The sequence below is a fragment of the Phyllostomus hastatus genome, unplaced genomic scaffold (assembly GCF_019186645.2).
Source record: "Phyllostomus hastatus isolate PE091 unplaced genomic scaffold, TTU_PhHast_1.1 phas_contig_477, whole genome shotgun sequence".
Classification (NCBI taxonomy): domain Eukaryota; kingdom Metazoa; phylum Chordata; class Mammalia; order Chiroptera; family Phyllostomidae; genus Phyllostomus; species Phyllostomus hastatus.
The window spans coordinates 459,214-486,208 of NW_025333889.1; the positions used below are offsets into that span (position 1 = coordinate 459,214).

Below are 26,995 nucleotides of genomic sequence, written 5' to 3' on the forward strand. Positions count from 1 at the left end.
AATGGGTCTACTTCGTCCGGCGTCGCCGCGCGGACTTAATCCGTGTGAAGGGGCCGCCTCCAGTTAACGCTCAGCGCAAGGCGGGTTCAGCTCGGGCGCCTGCGCTCGCGCCGGGGCTGGGGGCCGGCTTCCCCGCAGGTGCCGGGACAGCCGCTCTGGACCCCGGACGCCGATCAAGTCTACGGCGGGCGCAGTAACCTTCGTGGGTCCTCGGCCCCACGGGCGCTCTGGGTCCGTGAGGGAGCCGACGCGGTAGCCCTCACTTCCAGGCCGGGGCCGCTGAGGAAGAGCTCCGCAGTGCTCCCCTTCTCGATCCCGAGACCTGAGGAACCGGAGTCTGCGGGACCGGGCTGTCAGAGGCGCTATTTCTTTTGGCTCCTCGGAGGCGCCGTAGGAGTCTCATGCGTCCTTAGCAACCGTCAGCGCGGGTTTCTCCACTCAAACTGGCTGAGTCCCGCCCACAGGCGCCAGTGGTTGGTCCAGGGGGGCTGTCGATCACTATGAACTGCTCTGCGATTGGCCGGGAGAGTGGAGACCAGGATCGGTTTCCGCGCGGCAGGGTGAAGCCAGCTTGGCCGGGAATCGTCTTCAGCACCAGGTGAGATGCCTGCTCTCGGGGAAGTGGCTGGGCCTCCGCGGGGTCCGGTCTCCCGGCCCAGCGCGGCGTTTGGGCGAGCCAGCCGGAGCGCTGTGTCCTCGCCGCTGCCGGCTCCCTTCTGTGTGTCTCCGGCGCGGAGGAGGCCCGCCGCTCTGCAGCCGTTTACCCCGCGCCGCGCCGCGCCCCGGGGCCCAGCCGGAGCTCCCTGGTCCTCTTGTCTCCTTGGCTCGGCCCGCCCGGCGCCCGTGCTCCCCCGGAGCTCACTGGGTGCGCTTTATCCATTGTTATCGCCTGTCCTCCGAGGAGCTGAGCTCCGGAACGGTGACCGTGTCTTGATCAGCTGCGGACGGTGCCCGGCGCTAGGAGCTTTCGGTCCATGTTTGCGGATGAGTGCGTGAGCTCTGGGTGCAGCCCACAGCCTCCCGGCATCTTCACTCGGACGTCCCATGCACACCCTGCTTTCTCCTGCCTTTCGTCTCCGCCCGTTTTTCTTTCCCGGGGAACGGTTTTTCTTTCTCAGGCGGTGGCCTGAGCTGAGACTGCGGATGTGGTCCTGACGCCTTTCATTCTCTCACCTCCTCGCCCTGTGAACCGCCGGCGGTTCTGGCTCGTGTCTTCTCTGCGGGTTCCACGGCCGTCTTTCTGCCTTCGCTTTCATTTAGGACCTCGTGATTTCTTGCCTGCATTCCTGTAACCTTCCTCTCCGCGTATCCGTCCGCCCGTGCTTGCCCCCGGAGTGATCTTTATAAAATGTGCCTCTGGTCTTGCTGCTCCCCAGCGGGGAGCTCACTGCAGTCAGTCCGTAGGGACAGAACCCACACTGCTCTGGCAGGCCCTGGGAGATGGTGGGGCTGCTCCTCCCTCAGGGCAGTGGGTGTCTCTGCCTGGGGGCGGCGCTGCCTGGACGGCGTCTTCATCCGGCCTGTGCAGCCCTGGGTGGGCGGTGGGGGGCGCTTGAGGAAGCCTTCACCTTCACGCTCTGTGACAACAGCCATAATCCTGGGGTTGTTCAGGGTGGCTTGATGCAAGAAACAGAGACACAGTCTCAACAGGGCTCTGACGGCCCTGAAGTCCTTGGCTCCACACCTAAAGCCCCGAGGAAGGCAGGTTTTAGGGTGGGCTCACTGGTGGCTGCAAGCGACGTTCTTGCCATCTTGTCCTGTGCTGCCCACAGGTTGTTGGCTTCATCTGGAGGCTGGCCGTGCTCTTGGTCGCACGGCAGTGGTGGAGCGGCTGGAGCTGTTTGCTCTCCCGCTTGTGTTCTGGTGGCAGGAAGACGGTGGCTTCTGGGAGGTCACCATCAGAGAAGGAGTGCTGCCCCAGAAGCTCCCTGTAAACCTCTCCTGGCTTCCCTTGGGTCTGACTGAGCTGGGTCCCTCCTGCCTTCTGGAATCAAAAGTGGCGACAGGCGCAGGATTCCTCCAAGGCAGCATGAGGTCCTCTCTGGGTTCAGGTCCTGTGATAGTCCCCCTTCATTCAGCCCCCGCACAGCCCTCCCCAAATCCCAAACTGGCATGTTGTTGCTTTAAAACAGCAGCGACAGCAAAACACCTAGGCCTGGACTTGCACACACTTCTGGTTGCTGTTTGACTCAGAACTGAACCTGAGTAGTGGAGGTGCCGTGAGACCAGACTCCGCACTTGGAGACCAGAGGCCCTGGAGGCTCCTTCTGGTCCCTGGGGTTCCCAGGGAGGGACCTGCAGGGCCGAGCCGGCCCCCAGCTGACACAGGCAGCACACGGGGGAAAAGGGTGTGTCTTTCCTGCACCCCACCTTTTGGTTTGTCAATTTAGGACTATTTACCTCTTTTGGGGAAAGATGAAATTTCTTGCCCCTACCCTCCCTTCATGTTTCCTTCCCCACCTCCTTGTTCTTGTTACTTTTACAAAGCAAAGTTTTATAACAATTACAGTGTATTCTGGAGAGTTTTAGTGCTTTTTTTTATTACAAAGTAAGTTTTTTTAAGATTTACAGTGTACTCAAATTGTACTCAAGTCTTCTGTGGTTTTGTCTGTGGGCTGGTCGTGGGAGTAGGAATTGTAGACACCCAGAGAAATATAAACCTGTGACATGGAAATGTTGCCACTAGAAGAAAAGCAACGTATTCTGATGGTTTTACTATTATTTTTCTTTGTAGCCTCCTGTTCATTCAGCTGTTGCTTTTCAGGATCCCATGCTGGATATTTCGTGTGTGTATAAAACATCTGGGACTTTTCCGTATACACTAGTTGATGCATACAACAGGATAAACGGAGTGTTACTTGTGGATCGTAACAGTGATGTGAACCATTTAAACCCACCACTCCCCTTTGGAACCGAGGGACCCAGGGCCATCGTGTCCTCACCAGGCCGGCTTGCTGCTGGGCCCGCGGAGGAAGCCTCTGCCCAAGGTTTGGGTTTGTCACATACGTGTGTGTCCCTAAGTGACATACTTAGATTGGGGGGAGTCCTGCTGTTGATAGTCTTCTGTAACTTGATCCCCCCCCCCACACACTTATTATGTGGCTGAGATTTACCCTTGTTGTACATGTAACGTTTGTCTTCACTCCGTGATTTAGGACATGACGACACCAGAATTTTCCATCTGTTTTCTTGCTGGTGGATGTTTAGGGTGTGTGGTTTGTGTGTCGGTTTTGCGGTGTGACCCACGCTGCCCTGAGCATTCTGGTGTGACTTGCTGGCCACTGAAAGAGTCCCTGCGGGATGCAGATGCACGGGAGGGATATGCTGTCAGGGTGGGCGAACACCTGACTTACAGTGTCCCCATCGAGCCACCTCTTCATCAGCATTTGGTCTTACCAGGATTTTTAACTTTTGCTGACTCAGTAGGTGTGAGGTCCTCATGGTTCTGCCCACAGAGTTAAGCCTCTTGCTGTAGGGTCACTGCCCACCAGGGCTCCCTCTTCTGTGAGGTTCTTGTTATTTGAGGTTCTTCTTCTCCTGTTCATGTTTCTGTCGGGCTCTTCGTCTTTTAAATTTTAAATTATGGACCTTTTAAAGTGTCCTGGATATCAGTTTTCTGTTGGTAATATATGTCACAAATATCTTCCCCCAAGTTGTGGCTTAGTTCATTTTCTTTATGATATTTTTTGTGAATAGATATTCTCAACTTTAATGTTAGATTTATCAACCTTATCTTATAGCTAGAACTTTTCATGTCATGTTTAAGAAAACTCTTTCAACCCGAAGTCTTGTAGGAAGTCTGATTTTCTTCTAAAATTTTGTGTTTGGCTTTCACAAGCTAAGTCTGGCCCTGGGTGTTGGTTTTTTACGTGGTGTGGTGACAGCTGTTTCACTGCTGCCCTCCTGGGCGGGTCCCAGGGTCGGCTCCATGCTGTCCCTTTGATCCTCGTGGTCATTCCTGCAGTCACATCAGCACCGTGGCCCAGAGGCACAGTGCCTGGGCTTCATAGTGTGTGCTCACGCCTGGTGGGCTGAGCACCGGCTGGGGGCTCGGGCCTGCGGGCTTAGTCTCTGCTGTTGAGCATGCTCACTTTACCTCCCCAGATACCGCTTCCTCTCCCTTCTCTCTCCAGCAGGCGTCAGGTTAGCTCAGCCTGTGCCTCAGCTCCTCTCGTATTCTTATGTTCTTGCTTCTGGGCTGCATTCCAGGCCCTTGAATCACATGTATCTCCCAGTGCACGAGTTTTCTGTTCAGCTCTAACTGCGTGCCTGCTTTGCCCATCGCTGGCACTGAAAATGAACTCTGTTGAGATAAAATTTGCACACAATACAATGCCTCCAGCTGGTCCAGTGACCTTTGAGATGCGCGCCCTGTGCTGGCACGACCAGGGTCACGCCGGGGGGTGTTTTCCTGGCCTTACGAACTTCCTCTGCCCTTCGTCGGCGTCCCCCACTGGCCCCCCGCCGCTGCCCTGGAGGCGCCCTGCGGGGCTTCCCGTCCCCGTCCCCGGGAATGAGGGTCGTCCTCTCCGGCGTGTGGCGTCAGAGGGGCCTGGCTGCGCTGCGAGCTCGCCGTTCTCCACACGGCCGCCGTCGGTGGGTGTCACGGGCGCACTCGCCGTCACTGCCGGCACGACTCCGAGGGTGGACGGGCTCTGTTTGCTTGACGGCGGCCGCCGGGCTGCTCCCCGCTCCGGCCGTGCACGTTCGGGGGTGGGGGGGTGGGGGGGTCTGCGGACGGGTGCGCGCGAGCTCCGGGTCCCCGGGCGCCCCCCAGCGGCCGCCCGGCGCGGTGCCTGTGCGCGAACGCTCCCCCACGGTCAGTGGTCAGTGCAGCGGGCGTCCGGCGGCTCCGCACCCCGCCGACCCCGCCGACCCCGCCGGCGCTTCCTGTTTTCGTCCTTTCCTTCTCGGCGCCCCCGGTGGCTGCGCCGCGACAGCTCGTGGTGGGCTCGACGGGCGTTTCCCTGACGGCTCGGGGCTCGGACATTCCCTCATGGGCTTCTTGGCGGTGTCCGCGCCTTTCGTGGCCTGTCTGCGCGCCCCCTTTCCTCCCACCTCCTTTGAGGAGGGTGGGTGTACCAACCCCAGAGTCCCTCGGACTTCCCTGTGGACCACCGTGCCTTCCGTGACCTGAGACGGCTTCCCGCCCTCTTTCCCGCGTGTTCCCGTCATTTCTTTTTCTTGCCTTGGGCACCGGCTTGGACCCCCTCGAGGGCGTGGCTGGGAGAGGCTTGAGTGGCCCCGGGCCCCGCGCGGACCTCAGGCGGGAGGTGCTGCCTCTCCCAGCCCAGTGCTGCTGGCGCAGGCTTTTCGCCCCGGCCCCGGTCGCGGGGCTGCGGGCTTTCCCTGGGTTCCTGCTTGTGGGGTGTGTCTTGTCGGGAAGGGCTGCGGGGGTTCGTCCAGTGCTTGTTCTGCACCAGTCGGTGTGACAGTGAGTTTTCTTCTCTAGCCTCCTCGTGTGGTGGGTTGCCTGGGACTGGTTTTTGAGCATTGAACGGGCCTGTCATTCCTGTAGCGTGTTCCCCTTTCCACGTGTCGCTCGACGGGTTTGCCAGGATTTTGTGGAAGCCTTTTAAACCCGTGCCCGCGAGAGTCCCGGTCTGCAGTTTTCCTTCCGGCGACGCCCCCGTCCGGTTTCAGAGAGCGGGTTGGACGGTCTCCTCCTCCCTCGTTCCCGGAAGAGCCCGTGTGGTGTCGGTGCTGCTTCCTCCTTGAGCGTCCTCCTTGAGTGTCCTCCTTGAGCGTCCTCCTTGAGTGTCCTCCTTGAGCTTCCGCCAGCGAGGCCTGCGGGTCCCGGGTTTTCTCTGTGGGACAGGGTGAGTCTCAAACACTGTTTCTGACACTAAAGCTTACAGTCTCATTTCCGAAAAGCTTCTGTCTTCCGAAGTCTAGCCAGCTGCGTGGGAAGCCCTCTCCTGCCTCGCGACCCGGTGCTCCACACTTTTGAACGAGCGCAGGTGTTTCTGCCGCCGAAGCGTCGCGGACCCAAACACGTCGCTTGCCTCCTGCACGCGGTCGCCGCGGCGGCTTCCTTGCCCGCTGGTGGGGGGGAGAGCGCACCTGGCTGCTCGCGGTCCTTGGAAAACCGCGGGCCTGTGCATGGGGTGCGTTGCCTCGGACGGGGCGGCTTCCACCAGGGCCCGGGGTGCTGCCGCGTCAGGGCAGCCCTGGCCCTCGTTAAGGGTCGCTGGCTGCTTTGGGGGTCCCGGGGCTGCTCCCCAGGCCCTTTCGGACGACTCGCTCCCGCAGGCCTGGTGTCAGCGCTCGTGTGTGGCTCGTGCCTTTTGGAAGTGTCTCCTGCTGCCGGGTGGTGCAGAGATGCCACAGAGACGGTGCTCTCGATGAGCTCTGGTTCTGAGACAGCACGGCCGCTCATCCGGTCTGCTGGAATCTTCATCTTAATTTTTCTGAAACTTTTGTCTTTTGGTCCGAAATTCGTCCGGAATGAATTTGTATACGGTAAGTCACAGGGGTGTGACTTCACCCCGTGTTGTTGTTGCCGGATGCAAAGTCACAAATGGGGCTCACGGAGCCCACGGCCCCCTCCCGCCCTGGCCTGTTTCTCCCTCCTCCCTCCCGCCTCTTCCCCCGCAGGCCTCGGAAGGGCGCCTTCGAGCAGGACTTTGGTCTGCCCCCCGCAGCTCGCAGGTCCCGGCCCAAGGAGCAGGTGGGTGCGGGAGTCCCATGGGGCCGAGCGTCACGCTGCCTTGGGAGGAGTTCGCTGGCTAACCCACCTTCACACACTCGCAGTGCGGGCGCTGAGCGGGGGTCCCCTGTTTCGCAGTTGGCGGTCGCTCCCCGGCCCACCGGCCCCCGATGGAGGACGGAGGCCCGCCAGCCTCGGAAGAGGACCCGAGGAGCCAGTGCGGGGGCCCGGCCGCGCAGAGCCCCCCCCAGCCCAGCAAGTCTGTGTCCTCGGCCCACAGACACCCGAGCAGGAGGAATGGGCTCTCGAAGCTCTGCCAGAGCAGGATGGCGCTCTCCGGTGACGACCCCGTGTGGCCGCGTGGGCGTCCGGTCCCTGTCCTTGCAGAGAGAGGGCCCTGCAGGCCCTCCCTGCGGCGTGGGCTCTGTGAGGCTCCTGGGCAGGAAGCGCTCCTTTTCAGGCAGCAGTTGGGGTTCCCTCCGCATTTCAGGGCCAGGCCGGAGCCCGAGTCCTCTCCCGCCGCAGAGTGTGGGCAGTGCTGTCCCGGGGGTGGGGGGCCTCGGCCTCGCAGTCCCGCTGCGGGTTTGTGGGTCTAGTTGGGCTGGCGCCCACCGACTGCACAGAGACTCGGGCCCTTTGGGACCCGTGAGGGGACGGCAGGCAGGCAGGGGCAGACGCCGTCCCGACTGGGGCGGCCCCTCCCTTCGCTGGCTTCTCCCCGTCGGCCAGAGCCCAGACTCACGCGGCCCAGACCCAGCGCGGAAGACAGTGTCACTCTGCCTCTGAGGAGCTCGTCCCCTGGAGGGGGTGGGGTCACGAGGGGGCGCCCCCCAGCCTGTGCGCGGGCCCAGGGCCAGGCCGCTGGGCAGCCGAGGCAGGGCTGGCGCCGCAGGGACTGTCTGGAGGCCAGAGGCGGACCTGACCTCGGGACCGGCTGCCTCCAGAGGGGACCTGGGCAGCCAGGGGTGTCCGGTCCAGTGTGGCCGCCGACTGGGAAGGTGTGGGCTCCTCAGTGAGGACTCAGCGGGGACAGGGGGTGACTCTGGTGTGGCTCTTGAGCCCCTGCAGCGAGGGGCTGCCGTCACTGAGACCGGGGGGGGCGGGGGCGCGGTGCCGGAGCCGTGAGGAGAGCAGAGGCTCAGCGGCCGGTGGAGGCTGGGTGGGGTGCGGCGCCGAGGGTGGGCGTGGCAGGAGCCGGGGTGGCTGGGGCGCAGCCGGAGCGGACTCTCCGGAGGTGAGGACGTGAGGGGTGACGATGGTGCAGCAGAGCCGAGGGAGGAGGGTGGAGACGGCGGGCGGCACCTGAAGGGACGGGGCCGCAGCTGGGCGGTGAGTGCTGGAGCGGCAGCCGCGGGAGAGCGCCCCGTGGCTGGGCAGGTGGTGGGGACCTCAGCGTCCTCTGCACAGAAACGCTGGGTTCTGGGGACACGGCCCTGCTGACCGGGGAGCCCCTGGGGAGCTTAGCTGGACTCTGGGGCCCATTCCGACACACCCAGCACCGTGGGCCTGGGAGTCGACCTCGTCCTTCCTCAGGGTGCAGGGGGGCGCGGGGGGCCACGGGGGAGGGGGCTTTTTGCATCTCAGAAGTGAGCTCCTGGCAGCCCCAGGGTCTGAGGTTCCCTTCCCTTTTCTCTCAGGAGACAGATGGAGCTCCTACTGCCTCTCGTCACTGGCCGCCCAAAACATCTGCACGGGCAAAGGGCCGTGCCCAGCCCTGGCCGAGCAGGCCAGCCTGGCCGCGCCGCCGGGCAGCACGTCCTGCTGCTCGCTGCTGCGCGGCCTGTCCTCGGGGTGCTCCACGCCCCTGCTCCCGGCCCCCGCCGGCAACCCCAACAAGGCTGTCTTCACAGTGGACCCCAAGACCTCGGAGGTATTTGCTGCGCGTCGTGAGGAGGCCGTGGGTCTGGGGTCCGCACCTTGAACCCGTAACCTCATCCCGAGGTGCTCGTGCGTCTTAAGTGCAGTTAGAAAAACGTTTGGTTTTACCTGTGTGGTAGCGAAAGAGGTGAGTCTGGAGACGTGAGCATGGCTGTCGGACCCGCTGGGTCCCGGCGTCAGGACAGGCCCGGGGAGAGGAGGAGCCGGCTACTCACCTGAGCCAGCTCGCCGGGGCTGGCGGGACGGGACTGGGAGGGGTGCGTGTCAGTGTGGACGCACTCCTGTCCGGAGATCGGGCACTGCCTGCCCGGGGGGAGGGGTGGCGTGGGTCCATCGCTGCCTCACAGTCTTGACGGCGTGCCCGTCTTGGGGGGCGCAGGGCTCGTGACCTGGGCACTGATCGGGGGTGTTCTTGTTTCCATTCGGTGGAGACGCGGGGGTCCCAAGGGTGTCACCGTGTGAGCCCGTCCACGGCAGGTGGTTGGGAGAGATCGGGTCTCCCTCCCCATGGGGTGCCCGGCAGTCAGAGGTAGTACCGCTGATGCCGGGGTCCTCTCCCCGCCACACGCAGATCCTGGTCGCCAACGACAATGCTTGCCGGCTCCTGGGGCACAGCAGCCACGACCTGATTGGCCAGAAGCTCACGCAGTTCTTCCTGAAGCCGGACTGCGACGTGGTGGAGGCGCTCAGCGAGGAGCACGTGGAGGCCGACGGCCACGCCGCCGTGGTGTTCGGCACAGTGGTGAGCGTGGCCGTGGGGGCCGGCTGCCCAGCGGAGCGTGCCGCGGGGGCTCAGCTGGGGCGGCGGGGGACACAGCAGAACAGAGGCCGCTGCCGCTGGCCTGGCACCCGCGATCCTGTGGGCACCACACCTGCCTGGTTCCCCAGAGAGAAACGTGCTTCATTGTGTGGGGGCGCTGGGGGCGGCGCGGCTGGGAAGGCTTCCCGGAGCCCCGCTGCTCCGGCCGTGTGACGTGTCCAGCCCGGACTTGGGCAGGTCGAACTGCGTGTCCGACTCTGGGCCCCGAGCCCCAGGCCCTGGAAGGAGTGAGGCAGGACCCCCACCCCTGGAAGTCGCCCGTCTGGGCCCTGGGTGCTGAGAGGAGGGGGCGAAGACGCTCGCACGTCTGTGCCTGTGTGTTTGAGAAACCGCAGGCACTGGTGACAGTGACGCCCGCTCCCCCTCGGGGCCCAGGGCTAGACGCCCGGCCCGCACTCGGGTTCGTGTCTGAGTGTCGGGCCCGTGAGCTGAGCCTGAACGCGCCACACGCCTGGGGGGGAGGGGCGGGCCTGGTGCGGGGCAGCAGGTGCAGCGGCTGGTCCTCTCCCGCAGGTGGAGGTGGTGGGCCGCGGTGGGGAGCGCGTCCCGGTGTCCGTGTGGATGAGGAGGCTGAGGCAGGAGCCGCGGCCGTGCTGCGTGGTCGTGCTGGAGCCCGTGGAGCGGGTCTCGGCCTGGGTCTGCTTCCAGGGCGACGTGAGTTGGCTGCGTCCCTCAGGACCCACCCGTGCCTGTGGGTCCTGTGGGTGCCCCCCCCACCTGCTGAGCCCCCCCTGCCCTGGGGCGCGGAGCCCCAGCTCCTCGAGCTTTGGTTTCTGCCTGTGTGAGACCAGCACCCAGTCGCAGCCCCTCGCGGGGTGGCCGTCCCAGGGCCAGAGGACGACGTCCTTCCTGGGGAGACCAGCCCCCTCCTTCCCCCCCAGGGCACCGTCACCTCCTGCGACAGCGTCTTCGCCCGGCTGCACGGCTACGAGCGTGAGGACGCGGTGGCCGGGCAGCGCCTCACGGACCTGATCCCCTCCCTGCAGCTCCCCGTGCCGGGCCAGCGGCTCCCACCGGTAGGGCCCGGCTGCCGGCCCGCCCATCCCGGGGGCTGCGGGGAGGGGGTGGCCGCGTGGAGCTGGCTGGCCGGGCGCTCCCTCCTGCCCCCGGCAGGCCAGCGAGGGGTGGTCTCGGGCCGCAGAGCCCGGAGCTGGGTCTCACGAGGCGCCTTCCTTGCAGAGCCTTAAGATTCAGCGGTCTGTCGGCAGAGCCAAGGACGGCACCACCTTCCCCCTGAGCCTGAAGCTGAAACCCACCGGCCGGGCGGAGGAGGCGGGAGCTGGCCCGGCGGCCCCCGAGCCGGGCTACTCGGCGTCCGTCTGGGTGTTCTTCACCATCAGCGGCCTCATCACGCTCCTGCCAGACGGGACCATCTACGGCATCAACCACAGCTTCGCGCTGATGCTGTTCGGTTACGGGCGGGCCGAGCTGCTGGGCAAGGTGGGCCCCCCCCAAGTGCTGGCCGAGTCCCCGGGGTGGAGCTGGTCTGTGCCCGCCGGGGGGAGGGTGTGCGTGGGCCCCCGGTCTGTGCTTCCCACTTCACGGCGGTGGACATGCAGCCGGGACAGGTTCCCTGCCCCCTTTTCCGGACCCCACGCTGAGCAGACACCATGTTGTGACCCCCGGACCATCCCCAGGCCGCGCCAGGAGGGGGAGGGGCTCTGGCCTTGAAGCCCCGTCCTGAGCCCGTCTGGGCCCCGGCTGTGTGTCGAGGTCGTGGGCGTGGGCTGGTGCCCAGGTCCCCCGACTGGCCTGGGGACGACTGGGGGCGCCTGTCCTTCAGCCAGGCTCGGAGGAAGGTGTTTCTGTGGCCGTTCGGGGCCGAGGTCTCTCGGCTCCTTGAGCGTGGGAGGCGGGTGTCTCCACGCCCCAGGGCGGCGACCGCCCCTTTTTTCTGGCCCGAGGCTGCGGCGTGGCGCTGTGTCCGCCGCTGCAAACAGGCCGCCGCAGGGGGGTGGGCGGCAGGGACGCGTTTGGGTCCCACGTCGGCCCTCTGAGCGAGTTCCAGCTGGGACAGCCCCTTCCGTTCCCCGTGGTGTTGGCCCCCAGGCTCACAGTCCGGCTGAAGGTCACGGAGACTCGGCATGAGATTTGGACGAGGGATTCCAGCAGGAACAGGGAGGGCACAGGCCCCTTCAGGGTTAGCGCGTGTTAGCGCGTGTTAGCGCGTGTTAGTGCGTGTTCTGGATTCCCCCGGCCAGGGGCCACCTGGGGGTGGGGCCACATGCAGGTTCGGGGGGAGCGCCTGTCCTCGCACCCCTGGGCTCGGCCCACGGCGCTGAGGCCGCGCCGGTGTGGAGGCGCAGGCCCCGCCGTGCCCCGGGGGCCGGTTTGTGCTGCCCAGGCCCTCGTGTCCTCCCGGGGCAGGACGCGCGGAGTGGGGCGTGTGCCGGCCGGGGTGACGGCCACACGCCTGCTCGGAGGACGGGAGGACAGCGGGGTCGCTGGCTTCAGGGTGCGCTAGTTTTATCTTTAAAAAAAAAAGGAGAGAAGCCACAGATTCTGCGTGGAGGGTCGGGACCTGCGGGCTGTGCCCAGGAGTTGGACCCCGCCTCCCTCACGTGGAGGGGGCGGCACCCCAGAGACCCGGGCCCTGTGTTGGCTGCGCCCCAGAGGGAGGGCGGGCAGTTCACGGGCCAGGGCCCCGGCGGGTCTGAGCGCCGCTGTCTGTTTTCTAGAACATCACCTTCCTGATCCCAGGTTTCTACCACCACATGGGCCTCGCGTGTGCCGACACCTCGTCTCCCCTGCCGGACCCGGTCAGCCGCCTGGACGCGGGCAGCCTGCGTGGGCCTGGGGGGCTGCCCGGGGACGCCCTGCACAGCTGGACCACCGCTGAGGGTGAGGCCCGGCCTTCTGCTCCTTGGGGGCCTGCCTGCGCCTCCGTGGGGGTGTCGGCGGGACGGGGGGGAGGGCAGGGCTGAGCGTGAGCCGATGGCCTGCATCTCTGCTGGCCCTGCAGTGCTTCTGGGACACGGGGCGCGTCTGCGTCTCACTCATGTGTCATCGGGCCGAGGACCTGGGGCTTCTCCGTGCCCGGTGGGGGAGGGGTGCGCACGGCTCCTGCCCTGGAGGGACCCCTGCCCTGGAGCCTGGGGCTGGGGCCCCTGGGCTTGAAGGAGCGGGGGCAGGGGGGCAGGCCCCGCAGCCTCCCGGGGGCCCGCCTTCCCCGGTCAGGCGCCCGGAGCAGCTGCAGGGGGCTCCGCACCCCCCGCTGCTTGTCGCTGCTCTCAGCAGGCGGCGGGCCGGGTGTGGCTCTGGGAGGGCCATGGGGGTCCGGTCACAGGTCCGTGGGCGTCATCTCGGGGATGGCGGCTTTCACCCCGAGTCAGCGCACAGCCGCCGGAGGGATGGCGAGGGCCCTGCTCCGACTCTGGTGTCGGTGGGTCCGTGCCGGCCCAGTGCAGGGCCCAGGACAGTGCGGTGGAGTGGGCAGAGGGCGCCGGCCTGAGATGACCGGGGCCGGGACAGTCTTGAGCGTGAGGCAGAGGGAGTTTGCCCCCCGCCCTCCAGTGGAAAACACTCTTTTTTGCTGCTGTTGCTGCACCCAGGGGTTAACGCCCTGCTCGCTGGCGACCCCGTGCGGACGCCGGACAGCCCCACAGAGCCGGAGGAAGGCCAGGACGCCGGCTCGGTGGCCCAGGCCCGAGAGGACACCAGAGACCCGCCCCCTTCTGCACACACACCCCCGCCGAGTCTGGGGTAAGTGCTCGGGGCCTGCGGGTACCCGGCTCGGCCCCCATCTTACCCGGACAGAAGCATCTTGGCAGTTTCCAGGGAGCTGAGTGAAGCAGGGTCACCTTCAGATCATGGGGCTCTGGCCTCTGGGTGTGTCCGGGCTGCCTGGCTTCCCCTCCTTCGCCGTGGTGCCGGCCCCCTGCTGGTGCTGCCAGCTGCTGACCCCTCACTGCCCTGGCTCACCCACGGGTGGGGGGTGGCTCTGCCCCGGCAGGGGCATGCTGTGGGCGCCCACGCAGGGTCCCAGTGGGGGCGGGTTGCGCCGTGCCCTGAGCCGCTGAGCGCCTGGGGAGCTGCTGTGCAGCGAGGGTGCCGCATGGACGGGCCCGGCCCCCGTCTCGTTGGCTGGTGAGGAGCCCAGTGGCCCACAGACTCCAGGCCTGGGGCTGAGGCACGAGAAGCCGGGTGCCCGGGTCCCCATGCTCCCCACGGCTTGCTGACCTGCCAGTGGAGGAGGGGATGGAGGTGGGGAGGGTTGTCCCCACACTTCCTCCCTTCTCCTTGGCCAGAATTCGGTGACACAGTGGCACCGGCTGCTGGAGAGGGGCAGAGACTGAGGGGACCTGACCCCAGGCCCCCATCCGAGGGGCCGCCTGCCCTGCTCCTGGAGGGGAACTAGACCCTCCCGCCTCAGCTGCGTCCCGCGCAGGACCTGCAGCTCCGAGACCGGCACAGGGCCGGCGGCCCGGCAGGGCAGAAAACTCTCAGTGTCGCCCCCCCACCCCCTCCGCGGGGCCCTGGTCTCTGGCGGACATTGCCGTCGGCGCCCGGGCCTGGCGCCCGGCGTTCTCCGGCCGATCGCACCAAACGAGCCCTTGGCTAGGCAGCGGGCGAGTTGGTGCTTCGTTCACTGAGTCGGTCACAGAACCCTGTCTCTTCCCGTCGCCGTCCTTGTTGTTAAGTGCTTTGTGGGCGTTTGCCGCGGGAGGCAGTGCGCGTGGTCTGCGCTCTGCCTCCCGTGGTCCCCGAGCAGCTGTGTCGCCTGCTCTGCACCCCCAGGGCGGACGGCCCCGCGGAGGAAGGACACCCACCAGCCCGGCGACGGTCGCCGCCCGAGGGCCAGCGGGACAGGGTCCCGGAGGAGCGGGCGCCGGCAGCACCAGGAACACGCGGGCAGGAGCTTTCGGGGGAGTCAGGCAGGTCTGACTCAGCGGACGCGAGGCTGGTCGGTTCTCGTGACGGTCCCGGAGCCCTGGCCCCGGCCAAGGGCAGGAGCGGGGCCGAGGGGCGTGGCCTGTCCCAGGAAGCGCAGCTGCAGGGCAGGGGCGTGAGCGCGCCCAGCCACCCCGGCCATCGGGCGGACGCAGGGGGGCTGCCTGCGGGGGTGGGCCTCCCGCTGCTGCACCCTGGGCCCCAGCCTGGGCTCAGCACGCCCCAGGGGCGCCCAGACGCAGCGCCTCGCCCGCCGGAGACGGCCCGGCTCTCGCAGCCTGCCGCGGAGGAGCCGTGGCGGGGGACGCAGGAGGACAGGGAAGAGCTGCAGGCCTGCCTGCTGAAGGAGCAGCTGTCCCGGCTGAGCCTTGGGGGCCCTCAGGGTGTCCCCCCCGCCGAGCGGCTCCTGGCCGCCCCCGTGTTGCTGTGCGACCTGGGGGACGGGGACCTGCTGGGCAGCCGCTCCGGCAGCTCCTCGGCCTGCTACGCCCTCGCCACAGACCTCCCCGGCGCCCCGGACGCCGCGGAGGCCCCGGAGGCCGATGGGACCACGTTTTCCTGGGACCCCAAGGACCTGTTTTTCGGCAAATGGACAGACCGGACTTCCTCCGACTGCTCCTGCGCCTCGTCCGAGGGCGTGGGGACCGCCGCTGCTTCCCTGGCGGGCTCCGAGGGGGACCTGAGCGCCGGGCCCGGGCCCCGGGCCGAGGACCTGGACGACAGGGAGCTGTCGCTGCTGACTGGCACCTATTTCAACTTCGGCGAGGGCCGGCGGTTCCGGGAGACCCACCTGGACCTCGATCGGACAGAACCATCTGACACCTTGGAGCGAGACCATGAGAGCGGCAGGCAGAGTCCTGGCGGCGCCTGCTCCGGGCTGGGCGCCGTCCCTGCGGACACACGCCCGTCGGGGGAGCCCTGGCTGGGCATCCAGGTCACCTCCACGCCCGTGAGAGGGGACGGCTCGGGGACGCCCAAGGCCCCCAGCCCACAGCAGCGGGAGATCCTGGAGGGCACCTACGCCGGGAGCTGCTGCCACCGCGACGGCTCGCTGCTGAGTACGTGCTGGCCGGGGCGACCCGCTCCCGGGGCCCGAGGGCAGAAGGTTCGGCTGCGAGGGCCCGGGGTCCCCGTGCACCCACTGAGCGTCAGGACCACCGCACGTGCCCGGGGCTGGGGAGCCTTGGGTCCTCCTGGGGCTGGAGGGGCCGTGGGGAGACGCCCGTGCTGCCGGAGGGCACTGTGCTCACTCCTGCGCTGGCCCCTCGCCCCTCGGGGAGAGTTGTTTCACTCTCCTTTATTTTTTTTTTAAGATTTTATTTATTTATTTTTAGACCGATGGGGAGGGAGCGAAACATCAGTGTGGGGTTGCCTCTCCCATGCCCCTTACCGGGACCTGGAGTGTAACCCAGGCCTGTGCCCTGACCGGGAATGGAACCAGCGACCCTTTCAGTGTGCAGGCCGGCACTCAGTCCACTGAGCCACGCCAGCCAGGGCTGTTTTACTTCCCTTTTTAAAAACCTTTCCTAACTACTTAACAGGCTACATTGCTTGAGCCAGTCGTTTATCGCTGGTTTTGTATTGTTGTTCCTACACTTTAAAAACGTAGTTTCAGTAATGCACAAGTTACGCTTAAAAACACTTGACGATGTAAACAAGCAGGACGTGAAAGCACCTGTCAGCCCCCTCCCCGTGAAAGCCGCTGGTCGGGGTGCACGCCCAGGGGCCGGGGGAGAGCGAGTGTGGCCCCGGGTCGCGCGGGGCCCGCAGCCGGCGGTTCGTCCCGCTGGGTCGTCCACACTCCTCCCCCGAGCGAGGCCCAGCCCCAGGGTCGGGAGGGCGAGGCCCTGTTTCCCCCCGACCCCGTGCCCCCCGCGCCCCCCCCCAGGCCCCCCGTGTGGTTCCGTGCTGCCCGGGGTCGTGTGCTCGTTGGGTCACGACACCGTCGGGGTGCGGTCAGCGGTCAGCGGAGGGCCGTGTGCTCTCGCCCCGCAGGTGTGCAGTTCCAGGTGAAGCGGGTGGAGCTGCGAGGCCCCGCCCCCCTGTTCTGCTGCTGGCTGGTGAAGGACCTTCTGCACGGGCACCAGGCCTCGGCCACGTGGACCCACCTGCTGCTGGCCAGCCCGCCCGGCGCCGCGCGCTCCGTGTGCGAGCACCCGGGGCCCAGCCTGGGGGAGGTGCGTGTCTGCGGCCGCCCCCCCCCCGCGCCCCCCCCCCCCGTCTCCTCGGGGGCGGGAGGGGGGCCTGTTTCCGGCTCTTTAACGGTCTTCCAGTGCCCTGTGTGTCCGTGCACGTGCCGGGTTCCAAATCCGTGGGTGCCCGTGTGCAGGGCGGGGTGTGAGCACGCTGTCACGTGGGCGCCAGTCTGGCCCTCAGGCGGGGGCGTGGCCGCACGGGGCTCGGTGCTGCTGCCCACCGCCGCGGGGGCCGCTGGGGCGGCGCCCCTGTCTGCTGCCACCGCCTCCCCGCGGGGCGCGTGTGCTGCCCCCGACCTGCCGTCGCTCGCACAGGTGCTCCGCAGCCGGCCGTGGTTTGAGGAGCCCCCCAAGCCGGGCGAGCTGGAGGGGCTGGCGGCCTGCGAGGGCGCCTACTCCCAGAAGTACAGCACGCTGAGCCCGCTGGGCAGCGGGGCCTTCGGCTTCGTGTGGACCGCGCTGGACAGGGAGCAGAACAAGGAGGTAGGCGGGCCCCCGCCGCGGGGGGAGGGGGGGTGTGGGGTGGCCGCGGGAGGCCGGCCCGTGTGGGGTCTGGGTGCCAGGGGCAGCCTCTCCCCACCGCAGACGAGCCAGCCCTGGCCGGCCAGGCGCTGCCTCGGACGCACGGCGGACGGCGCCTGCACCCTTCACGCGCTGGGCTGCGCCCTGCGGGGTGTCTCCCGGCTGCGCCCTCGGCCACTTCCGTGTCCACCGCCGGGCGCACCTTTGACCCAGGCCTGTCGGGAGGCAACCGGTAGTTGCCTGGGCGTCTGTGACGTGGGGACGGACCTGGTGACAGGGCTGCTGGTCCCTGCGGACGCTGCCCGGGGTCCCGCACCCCAGTCCGCGGGTGTGAGCAGGGCCGCGCCTGCTGGCGCCGACCAGAGCCGTGAGCCCGGGCTGGTAGCTGCTCACACGTCTGCGCCCGTCTCCCCGCTCCCGGCCCCTCCAGAGCTCCCCGGGGCTTTCTGATGGACGGGCCCCTGCGGTCAGGCCGGCCGTCACTCCTCCCTGCGCGCGTCCCCTGACCTTCCTGGTCCTCCCCTCCCGTCGCTGGGGCAGGACCCGCGGAGCCGGGGCAGGCACGGGCCGCCCGCTGGTGCCCTGCCCGCCCCGGATGCCCCGCTTGTTCCTCGACGATGTGTTTTGTTTGCGGAGATTTTGTCTTGTTTGCAGCTCTCCGAGTTTCTCTTCCCTTTGAGAACAAGTGTTGAGTTCTCTGGAATGTCTGCGCAGCGTCTACCGGAGGGCCACCTGCCTGCTTCCTTCACCAACCCCACAAGGGACAGCACAGGGCCAGGCCTGGACTGTGCCGCCCGAGCCTTGTAACGCCTTGCTGAGTTTGGTGTGCTAGGTTTTCCAGAAAAAGATTGGTTGATTGATTGATTGATTGGTTTAGAGAGAGGGGAAGGGAGGGAGAGAAACATCAGTGTGTGGTTGCCTCTCGTGCGCCCCCTACTGGGGACCTGGCTCACAACCCAGCACGTGCCCTGAGTGGGGATCAAACCTGTGACCTTTCGGTTTGCAGGCTGGCACTCAGTCCACAGTGCCACTGGCCCGGGCCGGGCTGCTAAATAATTTTATTGGGGATTTCTGTCATTTACACTCGTACCGGAGTTTTTTCACCGTGTCAGGCACGGGAGCCTGCGGCGTCTGCGTTGCGTATCTGTGCGTGGGGGGCCCGCTGCGCCTTCTGTGGCTGGGGCGCCCCCGGCTGTGCCAGCCGCCCGCTGCCTGCCCCCCCCGCGCCGGCCCGAGAGTTGTCTGCGTTGCTTTCCCCTCCTCCCCCTCGTGCTTCCCCGGAGTGAGTGTCGCTCCCTCCTCAGCTTCTCGGGGCGGATGGACTCCAGGTTGTTCCTTGTGGTAAACGCACCTGCTGGCCGCGTGTCCCGAGGGCGGGCAGGGGCCATGCCCGCTGCTGGCTCCCTCTCCCCGGCTCCCTCTCCCCGGCCCCCAGTCCTGTCCTCGGGTCTCCGCTGCCATCTCCCGCCGCTCCCGGACTCGGGTCCTCCCGCTCTGGGCCTGGATCATCAGGAGCCCCGTGACAGGCCCCCCCGGGGTTCGTCAGACCTTCCTCCCTGAGAGCAGGGGGACAAAGAAGCCCCAACTGCGTCTGTTCGGTTAGAAAGAGGCACTCGAGCGTTTCTGCCGTTCGGAGTACAGTCGTCGGTTTACACGGCGTTCTGTTGGCAAACCGCTCGGCGAGGCACCCGTCGGAAGCAGAGGTGTGAGGGCGAGGCTCCAGCTCTCGGCAGAGAGGGCGGTTCCCGTGCCCGAAGGGGCGGGGCTCTGTCTGGGGAGTCTCTCGGCCTTTCCAGGACGGACTCCCGGCACCCCGAGACGGGCCGTCTCCCCAGTGCCGGGGCCTTCAGTCTCCTCCCACCAGGTTGTGTCGTTCTTGCCTCAGACTCGGTGAGACCCCCAGCTCTGGAAGCGTTCTTTGTCTCAGGGGAGTGCCGCTGCTCGGGGCGGTGAGCGCCCCCCCCCCCTCGCTCTGCCCCCCAGGATCGTCTCGGGCTGCAGCTCGCGGGGGCACCTGGGCCGGGCGGCAGGCACCTCTCCTCCCGACATCCGAACGTGCACACCCGCGGTTGGGGCCCCCCACCCACAGTCCCCTGTCCCCGACGGCGGCCACCTCACCTGCTTGCCTCCCGCGCTTCTCCGTGGGCCCTCGCGGGCTGCTGTGTCCACTGCCACCATGCACGCTGGCCCGCGGCCGTCAGCCCTTCCTCCTGATCGTGGTGACGGGCGACGGCACCTGCAGACGCTCCTCGTGGTCCCTCTGGCCCCCACCCTGGGCTCGTGCTGCCGCCACAGCCGCAGGTGTCGCTCGGACCGCGCGCCTGCCCTGCCGGGGGTGCGCCCCGGGGCCCGGGTCTGTCACCCCCGCCCCCACCAGCCTCCTGCTGCAGGTGGGTGGGCCTGGCCCGCGGTCACCGCTGGCCCCACAGCTCCCGCAGCCGCGTCCCGGGTGCTCACTGCCGCCGCCGCCGCCGCCCAGCGACGGGCAGGCCCGTCTCCTCTGCGAACAGGGTCTCTTCTGGCCCACCGCCGCCCCGCGTCCACCCCCCGTGTCCACCCTCCGCGTCCACCCCGTGCTCGTGCTCTGCGGCCTCGCTGAGCTCCGGCCCGTCCCAGGCCGTGTGGGTGACAGCTGCCGTTTCCCAGTTCTCGCCAGGACGCAGGGCCGTTGGCTGGGGACTCGGGGAGACGGGGGTTCTGGCGCCCCAGGCCCCGTGGGTGCCGGCGGGATGCCCGAGCGGCCTCTCCCCGCCCCTCCCCCGCAGGTGGTGGTGAAGTTCATCAAGAAGGAGAAGGTCCTGGAGGACTGCTGGGTCAGGGACGCCGAGCTGGGGAGAGTCACCTTGGAGATCGCCATCCTGTCCAGGGTGCGGCACCCCAACATCATCAAGGTGCGGCCCGGGCCCCGGGGGGGCACCCTGCGCGTGTGGTCGGAAGGCGCCTGGAAGGGCCGGACCCCCCCCCCTCTGTCTCCCCAGGTCCTGGACGTGTTCGAGAACCAGGGCTTCTTCCAGCTGGTGATGGAGAAGCATGGCTCCGGCCTGGACCTCTTCGCCTTCATCGACCGCCACCCCAGCCTGGACGAGCCTCTGGCCAGCTACATCTTCCGGCAGGTGACGTGGGGCCGGGCCGGGGGGGGCGGGGGTGCTCGGTCCTGGGGGCTTCAGAGGTCAGGGTTCACTCGCGGTTCTCTCTGGGCTGCATCTGGCCCCCGTTCCCGAGAAGAGACTTGCACGGCTGGAGTCGAGGGTGGGAGGGTGGGAAGGGGGGGCGAGGCCGCCACCCCGGGGCGACCGGGGAGGGAGGCTCGGGGTCCGGGTCTGCTGGCAGCTCTGGGACAGCCGCCCCGCCTCGAGGAGGGGCCGGTGGCGCCGGGAGACCGGGCCCTGCGGCCGGCACGGCTGGTCAGGGTCCTCGCCGGCCACCGGGCACCCGCCACCTGTCGGGCGGCAGGGACCTCTCTGGTGCCGACACTGCGAGGCCGATCGGGTCAGAGCCGGGCCGTCCCCCCGAGGCTGCGCGCGGCAGGAGGCGCCGGAAGCGGGGACGCGGGCAAGGCCCACGTTCGCCCCTCGGCTGTGTCCTGGAGCTGACTGCGCGGCAGCTGCGGCTCGGCGTCCCTGACTGGCGCTCCTCCCTCAGTGCTGTGAGCTCCCAGGCGTGTCCGGGTTCCTGAAACTCAGTGTCCGAGGTCCCTGCTCGCCAGCGCCAGGCATCGTGCTTCTGTGAAAAGGACGTCTCCCCGTCCTCCCCTGCGGGAAGGCCACGCACCCGGGCGGCGTCCTTCCAGCAGAGGCTTGTTTCTGGGCCCGTCGTGGCGGAAGCGGCGCCTGCCTGATGGGGCGGCAGGAGTCACTCGTCAGAAGTCAGTTCTGGGGCTGCCGACTCCGGTGACTGTCGGGTTCGACGCCCTGCAGCTTCCATGAGACGCACAGGACAGGGACCTGCAGCGTCACGGAGCTGAGTGACTGCACGTAACACGCACTCACACAGCCTGTCGTCAGCGTGCCGCCTGCTGGGCAGGGGTTGAGGGCGGGGTGGGGCTGGGTCTGTGACCAGCTCCCCGGCAGCTGGGGGCCCTGGGGCTGTGGCCAGCTGGTGCCCTGTCCAGCCGGTGCCCTTGGCCTTTGTTGCTGACAAACCTGACGGAACTCCCCGTGCTCTGCTGACATGTGGTCTGTTCCTCGACTGGGCCCTGCTCTGCGCGCGAGCGTGTGTCCATGTGTTTGTGCATGTGTGTGTGAACGTGTATGCGTGTGCAGGTGCGGATGCATGTGGTGTGCCAGCGTGTGCATGTAAACATGCCGGCGTGTGCGTGTGTTTGCGTGTGCAGGTGTGCACACCTCCTCAGTGTAAGCTGACTCGTCGGGCCCACTCGACCTGCTTCGAGCTGCTGCTCCTGGGTCAAAGGTGCTGGTTTGAGGCTTGTGCCTGGCAACCGCCGCGAGGCCCTGGGCCGGGGGCGCAGCCGGTGTCCGGCCCCCCGGTGCAGCCGGGACCCCGGTCTGCCTCAGCCCGCGGGCGGCCCTTGGGGGCCTCTGTGCCCAGGCGGGCCACGTGGGCCACTCCAGGTCCAGGCGCCGGGGGTGGGGGCGGGCATTGCTGCGGTGGCCTCGCCCTCGCGGAGCGCAGGCCGACGCCCTGGCCTCCGGGGATGGAGCCGCTTCTGGTGGAGTTGCTCCAAGCCTGCGTGGCCGGGAGTCCCGCACTCAGGGGGTGGTGGTGGGGGGCAGGCTAGCGGCTGCTCCGTGGGCAGCTGCGAGGGCCCTGGCAGAGGGGGCTGTGGACGGCGCTTCTGGGCCCCCCCTCTGCCCCCGAGCCGCGGCCGAGCTCCGCTGCCCCCACGGGCGGACTCGGGCTCTCTCTGCGGTCCTGCCCGTCAGCACCCGCCCCTCACTCACCGCAGTGCCACCGTGTGCACCTGTGGCTCCACCTGTGGTCTGCGTCCCAGCCCCACGATCGTTGGGCCTGGGGGGGGGTGCATGCTGCCCAAGAAGTTTCTGTGGGCGGCTCCGAGACAGAGGCCGCGGGGCCGTGCGCTGGCGGGAGGGGGAGTGGGGCGGCCCGGGGGCCGCGGCTTGGGGGCGGGCGGGGAGCCTGGGTCGGCTGTGTGGCCTGGGGCCGTGGCTGCGATGCCGTCTTGGCGCCTGGACACACGAAGGGGCGTGTCCGGTGCTGTGTCGTGACCACAAGCATTGGTGGTCTTGCCGTTTCTAGAGCCCCCCCCCTTCACACGGCCAGCTCCTCGGTGGGACGGGCCAGCTCGCCGCCTGGAAGCGCTCCCCCCCCACCCCCCGGGCCGGTCAGGTCATGTCCGTGGGGCCCAGCCGTCGTCCCCGTCGCCGTCTCAGGACACGCCAGAGCGCGGGTCCGTCCTTCGGCGCTGTCCGTCCTTCTGTGCTTTTCACTCTCGCTCGTGAATGCGTGCTTGGCCCGAACCGCTTCGTAAAAGCCCCGTGGCCTCCTGGTTGCAGCTGGTGTCGGCGGTGGGGTACCTGCGCTCCAGGGGCATCCTGCACCGGGACATCAAGGACGAGAACGTCGTCATCGCCGAGGACTTCACCGTCAAGCTCATCGACTTCGGCTCCGCCGCCTACCTGGAGCGGGGCAAGCTGTTCTACACCTTCTGCGGGACCATCGAGTACTGTGCGCCCGAGGTCCTCATGGGGAACCCGTACGTGTCTGCCGCGGGCGGGCGGGCGGGCGGGCGGGGAGGGGGCTCAGGCTGCGCGTCCCTGGGGCGCGGGTGCTGAGGGGCGCGGGGCGGCGTTTGGGGAGTGAGTGGGTGAAGGAAGTGGGCGGTGGGGTGGTAGGCCCTTCCCCGAGTTACTTTCTCGACTTGGGTTTACCTCTGCAGGTTCATGCAGTTGGAAGTTAAGGAAAAGACAGAGGAGCCCGAAGGGTGGGGCTCTCTAGATAAGCAAGCTCATTGGTCGCGCTCACTGTTACGGCGGGAGTAGTAACTGGTTGCCCTGAAACACAGGGCGTGGGGGGGCGGGGGGCCTCTCGGCTGACAGCGGGCCGAACCGCTCTGAGCTCGGGCTCCTGGCCCCTCCTCAGGGGCATTGCTCCCTCCCTCACGTTCACGTTCACGTCCGTCCACTCCGGGCTCGGCGGGCTGTGGCCCTGGGCCCCTCACCTGCCGCTCGTTTTTAGGAGTGAGCTTCACCGAGGAGGGGCCGCGGCAGAGGCCACACGGCCCGCACGCGGACTCTTGGGCCCCGCCAGGGTTTGCCGGGCCCTGTTCTACTACTCTGCTGAGTTTTTCTCTTTGGCCTTTGAAACTCTTGGAATCTGTTTCTGTGAAAGCAAACGACGCAAAAGCAGAAACAGTAGAACCTGACGTTCCCGTGGTAGCCCCCGCAGCCCTTAACCCCGAAGTTCCCTGAGGTCGGCCCCCACGACCCTCCCTGCTCGGCCACGGAGGCCCGGCTGCTGCTCTGTGGCCTGCACGCTCCGGGCCCCTCCTGTCACCCCGCCCCCCAGTTTCCTGCCCCCCCTGGACTCCCTGGACTCCCCGGGGTGCCCTCGATGGCAGACGGCTCTGTCCTGCGCCTGTTGCTCCCTCGCCAGCCTCTCAGCTGCCTCGTCTGAGCTTGCGGGCTGATGACATGCTCCCCACGCCCACGCTCTGGGCCAGATTACGCCCTGAGCCGCAGACCCGAGTGACCCACTGCCTCGGGCAGCACAGGGCCTGTGCGGGGCAGGCAGCCCGGCTCCAGGGCCCCCGTGGGCAGCGGCTCCAGCCTCCCCTCTTCTCCGTGAGACCCGTGGTGGTTATGTTGCTGTCGTGAGGATCGGGGCTGAACCAAACCGTGTGAGGGCCTGGTGGCCACGGCTCCTGGTGTCCGAGAGCCGGGTGGCTGGGTGGGGGGGTGTTTCTGACGGCCGGAGACCGGGCCGGCCGCAGTGTCCCCAGTGACTCCTCCCCAGAGCCGCTCCCCCGGGCTCCTCCTCTGCACCTTCTGGCTCACTCCTCTTCGGCCCCTGAAGAGGTCGTCTTACCTGCCCTGAAGGGCTCCCACCTGCACCGATCTCTCCCTGAGTGTTTCTGAGGGGCGCCCCGTGCTGGAGCCGCCTCCAGGAAGCCTTCACCTCGGGGGACGCTGTCCCCGCTCCCTCGTGTCCGGTCCTCGCGGTGGGTGTTCCCTTCCTGAGTCGGCCTCTTGGCTGACGGAGTGCGGAGGCTGTGTCCCTGCCTCCCCCGGCGTGCGATACTGGGCTGGGGCAGACCTGCGGGCGTGGGGCCCCGGGTGCTGCAAGCGTCACCGGGCACCACCTCGGGGGCCGGGACTCGGGCTCACTCGCATGCCTTGACTGAGCCCCTTCTGCCGCAGCTACGAGGGGCCGGAGCTGGAGATGTGGTCGCTGGGAGTCACGCTGTACACGCTCATCTTCGAGGAGAACCCCTTCTGTGAGGTGGAGGAGACCATGGAGGCCGCGCTCAGCCCCCCGTACCTGGTGTCAGAAGGTGAGAGGGCGCAGCCGGCCCCCCGCCCCGCCCCTGCCCCCCTCGGTCTCTGTGGGGGCGGGTGGCCGCGCCCTCTGCCGTCCCACCCCCTCGAGCTTTGGTTCTCGCAGCAGGACGAGCGGAATCGGACTTGAAGATGCGGAGACAGTTCTGCTGCTGCGAGCCCCCGCTCCAGGCCCTGGGGGGTGGGTGGGTGGCCTTCCAGGGGACCTTAGGCTCGTGGGCCTGGCCGCGACAGCGACCGTCAGTGGGGGGGGGGGGCATGGAGGGAGGGGCCGACCCTGTGGCAGGAGGCCTGGGTGTGTCCCGCGCGGGCTCCCCGTGGGCCGCCAGCGCGAGCTCAGCTTGCTGCTGCTGCTGCTGCTGCAGCGAGGGCCGGGGCCGGGCCAGGCCGGGGCGGGGAGGTGGACGTGGGCTCCCCGGCCGGGGAGGACTGCCCGGGCTACGGCCGCCCGCAGGGCCCCGGGGTCCCCTCCCCCTGATGCTCTGCGGCTCCCAAGCCGTCGCTCACTGGTGCGAGGGCCAGGAGGGTGAGCGTCCGTGCGTGAGGCCTGTGCCTCGGTGCCGTGTCTGGGTCGCAGGCGTGTGTCCCCCTCAGCTCAGGCGGCCGGACACGCACTGCAGACGAGGGGCTCAGGCCACAGCCATTTGCCTCCTGCCCTGGAGGCTGGGGGTTCGCGGTTCAGGCGCCTCGGGGTCAGCGCCCGGTCAGAGCCTCTTCCTGTCCACGGCCTGTGCGGCCTGTCCTGTGTGTCCTCACGTGGCGGACGGGCGGAGCAACCTTTCCGGCCTCCTTCTCCGGAGGGCCGAGTCCCATCCCGGGCGGCCCCTCCCCCTTGGGGCCTCATCTAAGCACCCTGTCACCTCCAGAGGCCCCGACCCTGACCCCACGGGGCCAGAGCTGCGCACCTGCGTCTGAGAGGCCGGGGGCGCCCCACGCTGCCCGGGAGGACTGTGAGGCTTCTGGGCTCTAGGACCTGCTGGCCGCCTCCCTCCCCTCTGCCACACGCACCCCGTCCCTCCTGGCTCCGCACAGCCGCAGCCCCCAGGCACGGGCCGTGGGCAGGGGCCTCCGCACACCACGTGACGGGGCAGGGTCTCGAACACCCCGCTCCTGTCTCAGGTGGGGACAGACAGCTCAGGTCGCCTTTCTCGAAGCACAGCGCGAGGCCCTGTGCCCCCAAAGCCCTGGCTGCTGGTTAAAGTGGGGGTTCCAGGTCCACCTGCTACCCAGTCAGAGCGGTCACGGGGGCAGACAGGACCCGGGGTTTTGAGGTGCCCTGTACTTGACCCCAGCCCCGACAGCAGATGGCCCCCTGACCCCATGCTTACGGCAAGATTTTATGTCCCCAGATCTCATGAAGCTCATTGCTGGGCTGCTGCAGCCTGTCCCTGAGCAGCGTGTCACCTTGGAGAAGCTGGTGACAGACCCCTGGGTGACACAGCCCGTGAACCTTGCTGACTATACCTGGGAGGAGGTGTGTGGGAGCCACCAGCCAGGTGAGAGGCGTGGCCTGTGAACCAGGATGGGGGGCCGGTTCCCCAGCCTGCCTTCCGGGCCAGGGAGGAGGGAGGTCCCCCCTGTACGCTGTCCTGGGTTTCCAGCTGTGAGACAGATGGGGCTGGATCCTGGTTCCGAGGCCCCTGAGCACACCGGGGCTCGGGGCTGGCTGTGGGCCTCGAGGTGGGCGAGGGCCCATGGGAGCCTCTCACGAGGTGGCACCTACAGTGGGGCCGGGGGCTGGAGCTCTGAGCAGTGCAGCTGGCGATGGTCCGAGCGGGCTGGAGGGGAAGCCGAGGCCCGACCGTAAGCCCAGTGCTCGGGTCCTCCGGCTCTGCAGTTGAGGCTGCTGGTCGCACAGCCAGGCGGCAGAGCTGTGTCAGGCACCACTGCTCAGGGCAGGCGGGGCCCACTGGTGTCGGTGGCTCTGGGCACGGCAGCCCTGCAGCACCTTGGCGCCTGGGAGCCCTAGGGCATGGACAGTTGGGTTCTGAAAGGTCCCTCTGGTGTCCTTTGCTCCTAGGAACTCTTTAGAGAGAACCCCAGTGTTGGAGAGTTGTGTGTTGTTAGCACGTGATACAGTGTCGTCTTCTTTCTCCAGAAAGCGGAGTTCTGTCCTTTGAGAGCCTGGAGGTGGAGAGCAGGAGCCCCAGCGAAGCTGCTCAGCATCCGGAGCGTGAGGCCTCGCGCCCCGGGGCACCCCCTAATGGGCCGTCCACTCAGGGAAAGTAGTTCTCAAGATTGGGCCCAATTCCCCTGAAAACTCGTGTGAGTTTGATAAAGGCCAGAACAAAAGCCAGTGATGCTGTGTCATTTTAGGGTTATAAAGCAGACGTGGAGTTCATGTTTTCATAACCCAGAAAAAAACATTGTGTTCAAAGGAATTTTGAGTCTGTGAACTTCTGAGAGGTTTAGAAGCATTTTTAAATCCTTTCCTTTGTATATATGCATGTGTTTTGTTTTCTCTGGCCCAGTGTATGTTTGCTCTGATAGGTAAAATTTGTAGAAGTAACGACCAGGGTATTTCGCTAATTTATTTCCTTGAACATTTTTCCAAATTAAAGCACTT

The 26,995-nt window shown here is 67.2% G+C and overlaps 1 protein-coding gene across 4 annotated transcripts; it reads left to right on the forward strand.

The window, feature by feature from the left end:
- Positions 1-443: 443 nt before the first annotated feature.
- On the forward strand, positions 444-26,995 carry PASK (PAS domain containing serine/threonine kinase). 4 transcript variants are annotated; one of them, XM_045845671.1, is made up of 19 exons: positions 444-598; positions 6,598-6,670; positions 6,788-6,988; positions 8,287-8,519; positions 9,099-9,269; positions 9,861-10,001; positions 10,229-10,363; positions 10,527-10,787; positions 12,026-12,188; positions 12,899-13,049; positions 14,085-15,295; positions 16,233-16,414; positions 16,748-16,915; positions 19,720-19,845; positions 19,933-20,067; positions 22,429-22,628; positions 24,292-24,425; positions 25,779-25,925; positions 26,528-26,995. In XM_045845671.1, the coding sequence occupies exons 3-19, from the start codon at positions 6,820-6,822 to the stop codon at positions 26,656-26,658; spliced, it is 3,858 nt and encodes a 1,285-aa protein (XP_045701627.1). In that variant the 5' UTR covers positions 444-598; positions 6,598-6,670; positions 6,788-6,819; the 3' UTR covers positions 26,659-26,995. The 4 variants fall into 4 exon arrangements, with proteins under 4 accessions (XP_045701627.1, XP_045701626.1, XP_045701628.1 ...); XM_045845670.1 differs by lacking the exon at positions 444-598 and adding an exon at positions 6,272-6,462; XM_045845672.1 differs by lacking the exon at positions 444-598 and adding an exon at positions 6,272-6,462 and having other exon boundaries at positions 26,450-26,556.

Excerpts from the sequence above, each read along its gene's own strand:
- PASK (XM_045845670.1), top strand. Across the intron at positions 9,270-9,860 it reads CCGTGGTGTTCGGCACAGTG|GTGGAGGTGGTGGGCCGCGG; the intron begins GTGAGCGTGGCC and ends CCTCTCCCGCAG. Across the intron at positions 10,788-12,025 it reads GGGCCGAGCTGCTGGGCAAG|AACATCACCTTCCTGATCCC; the intron begins GTGGGCCCCCCC and ends TCTGTTTTCTAG.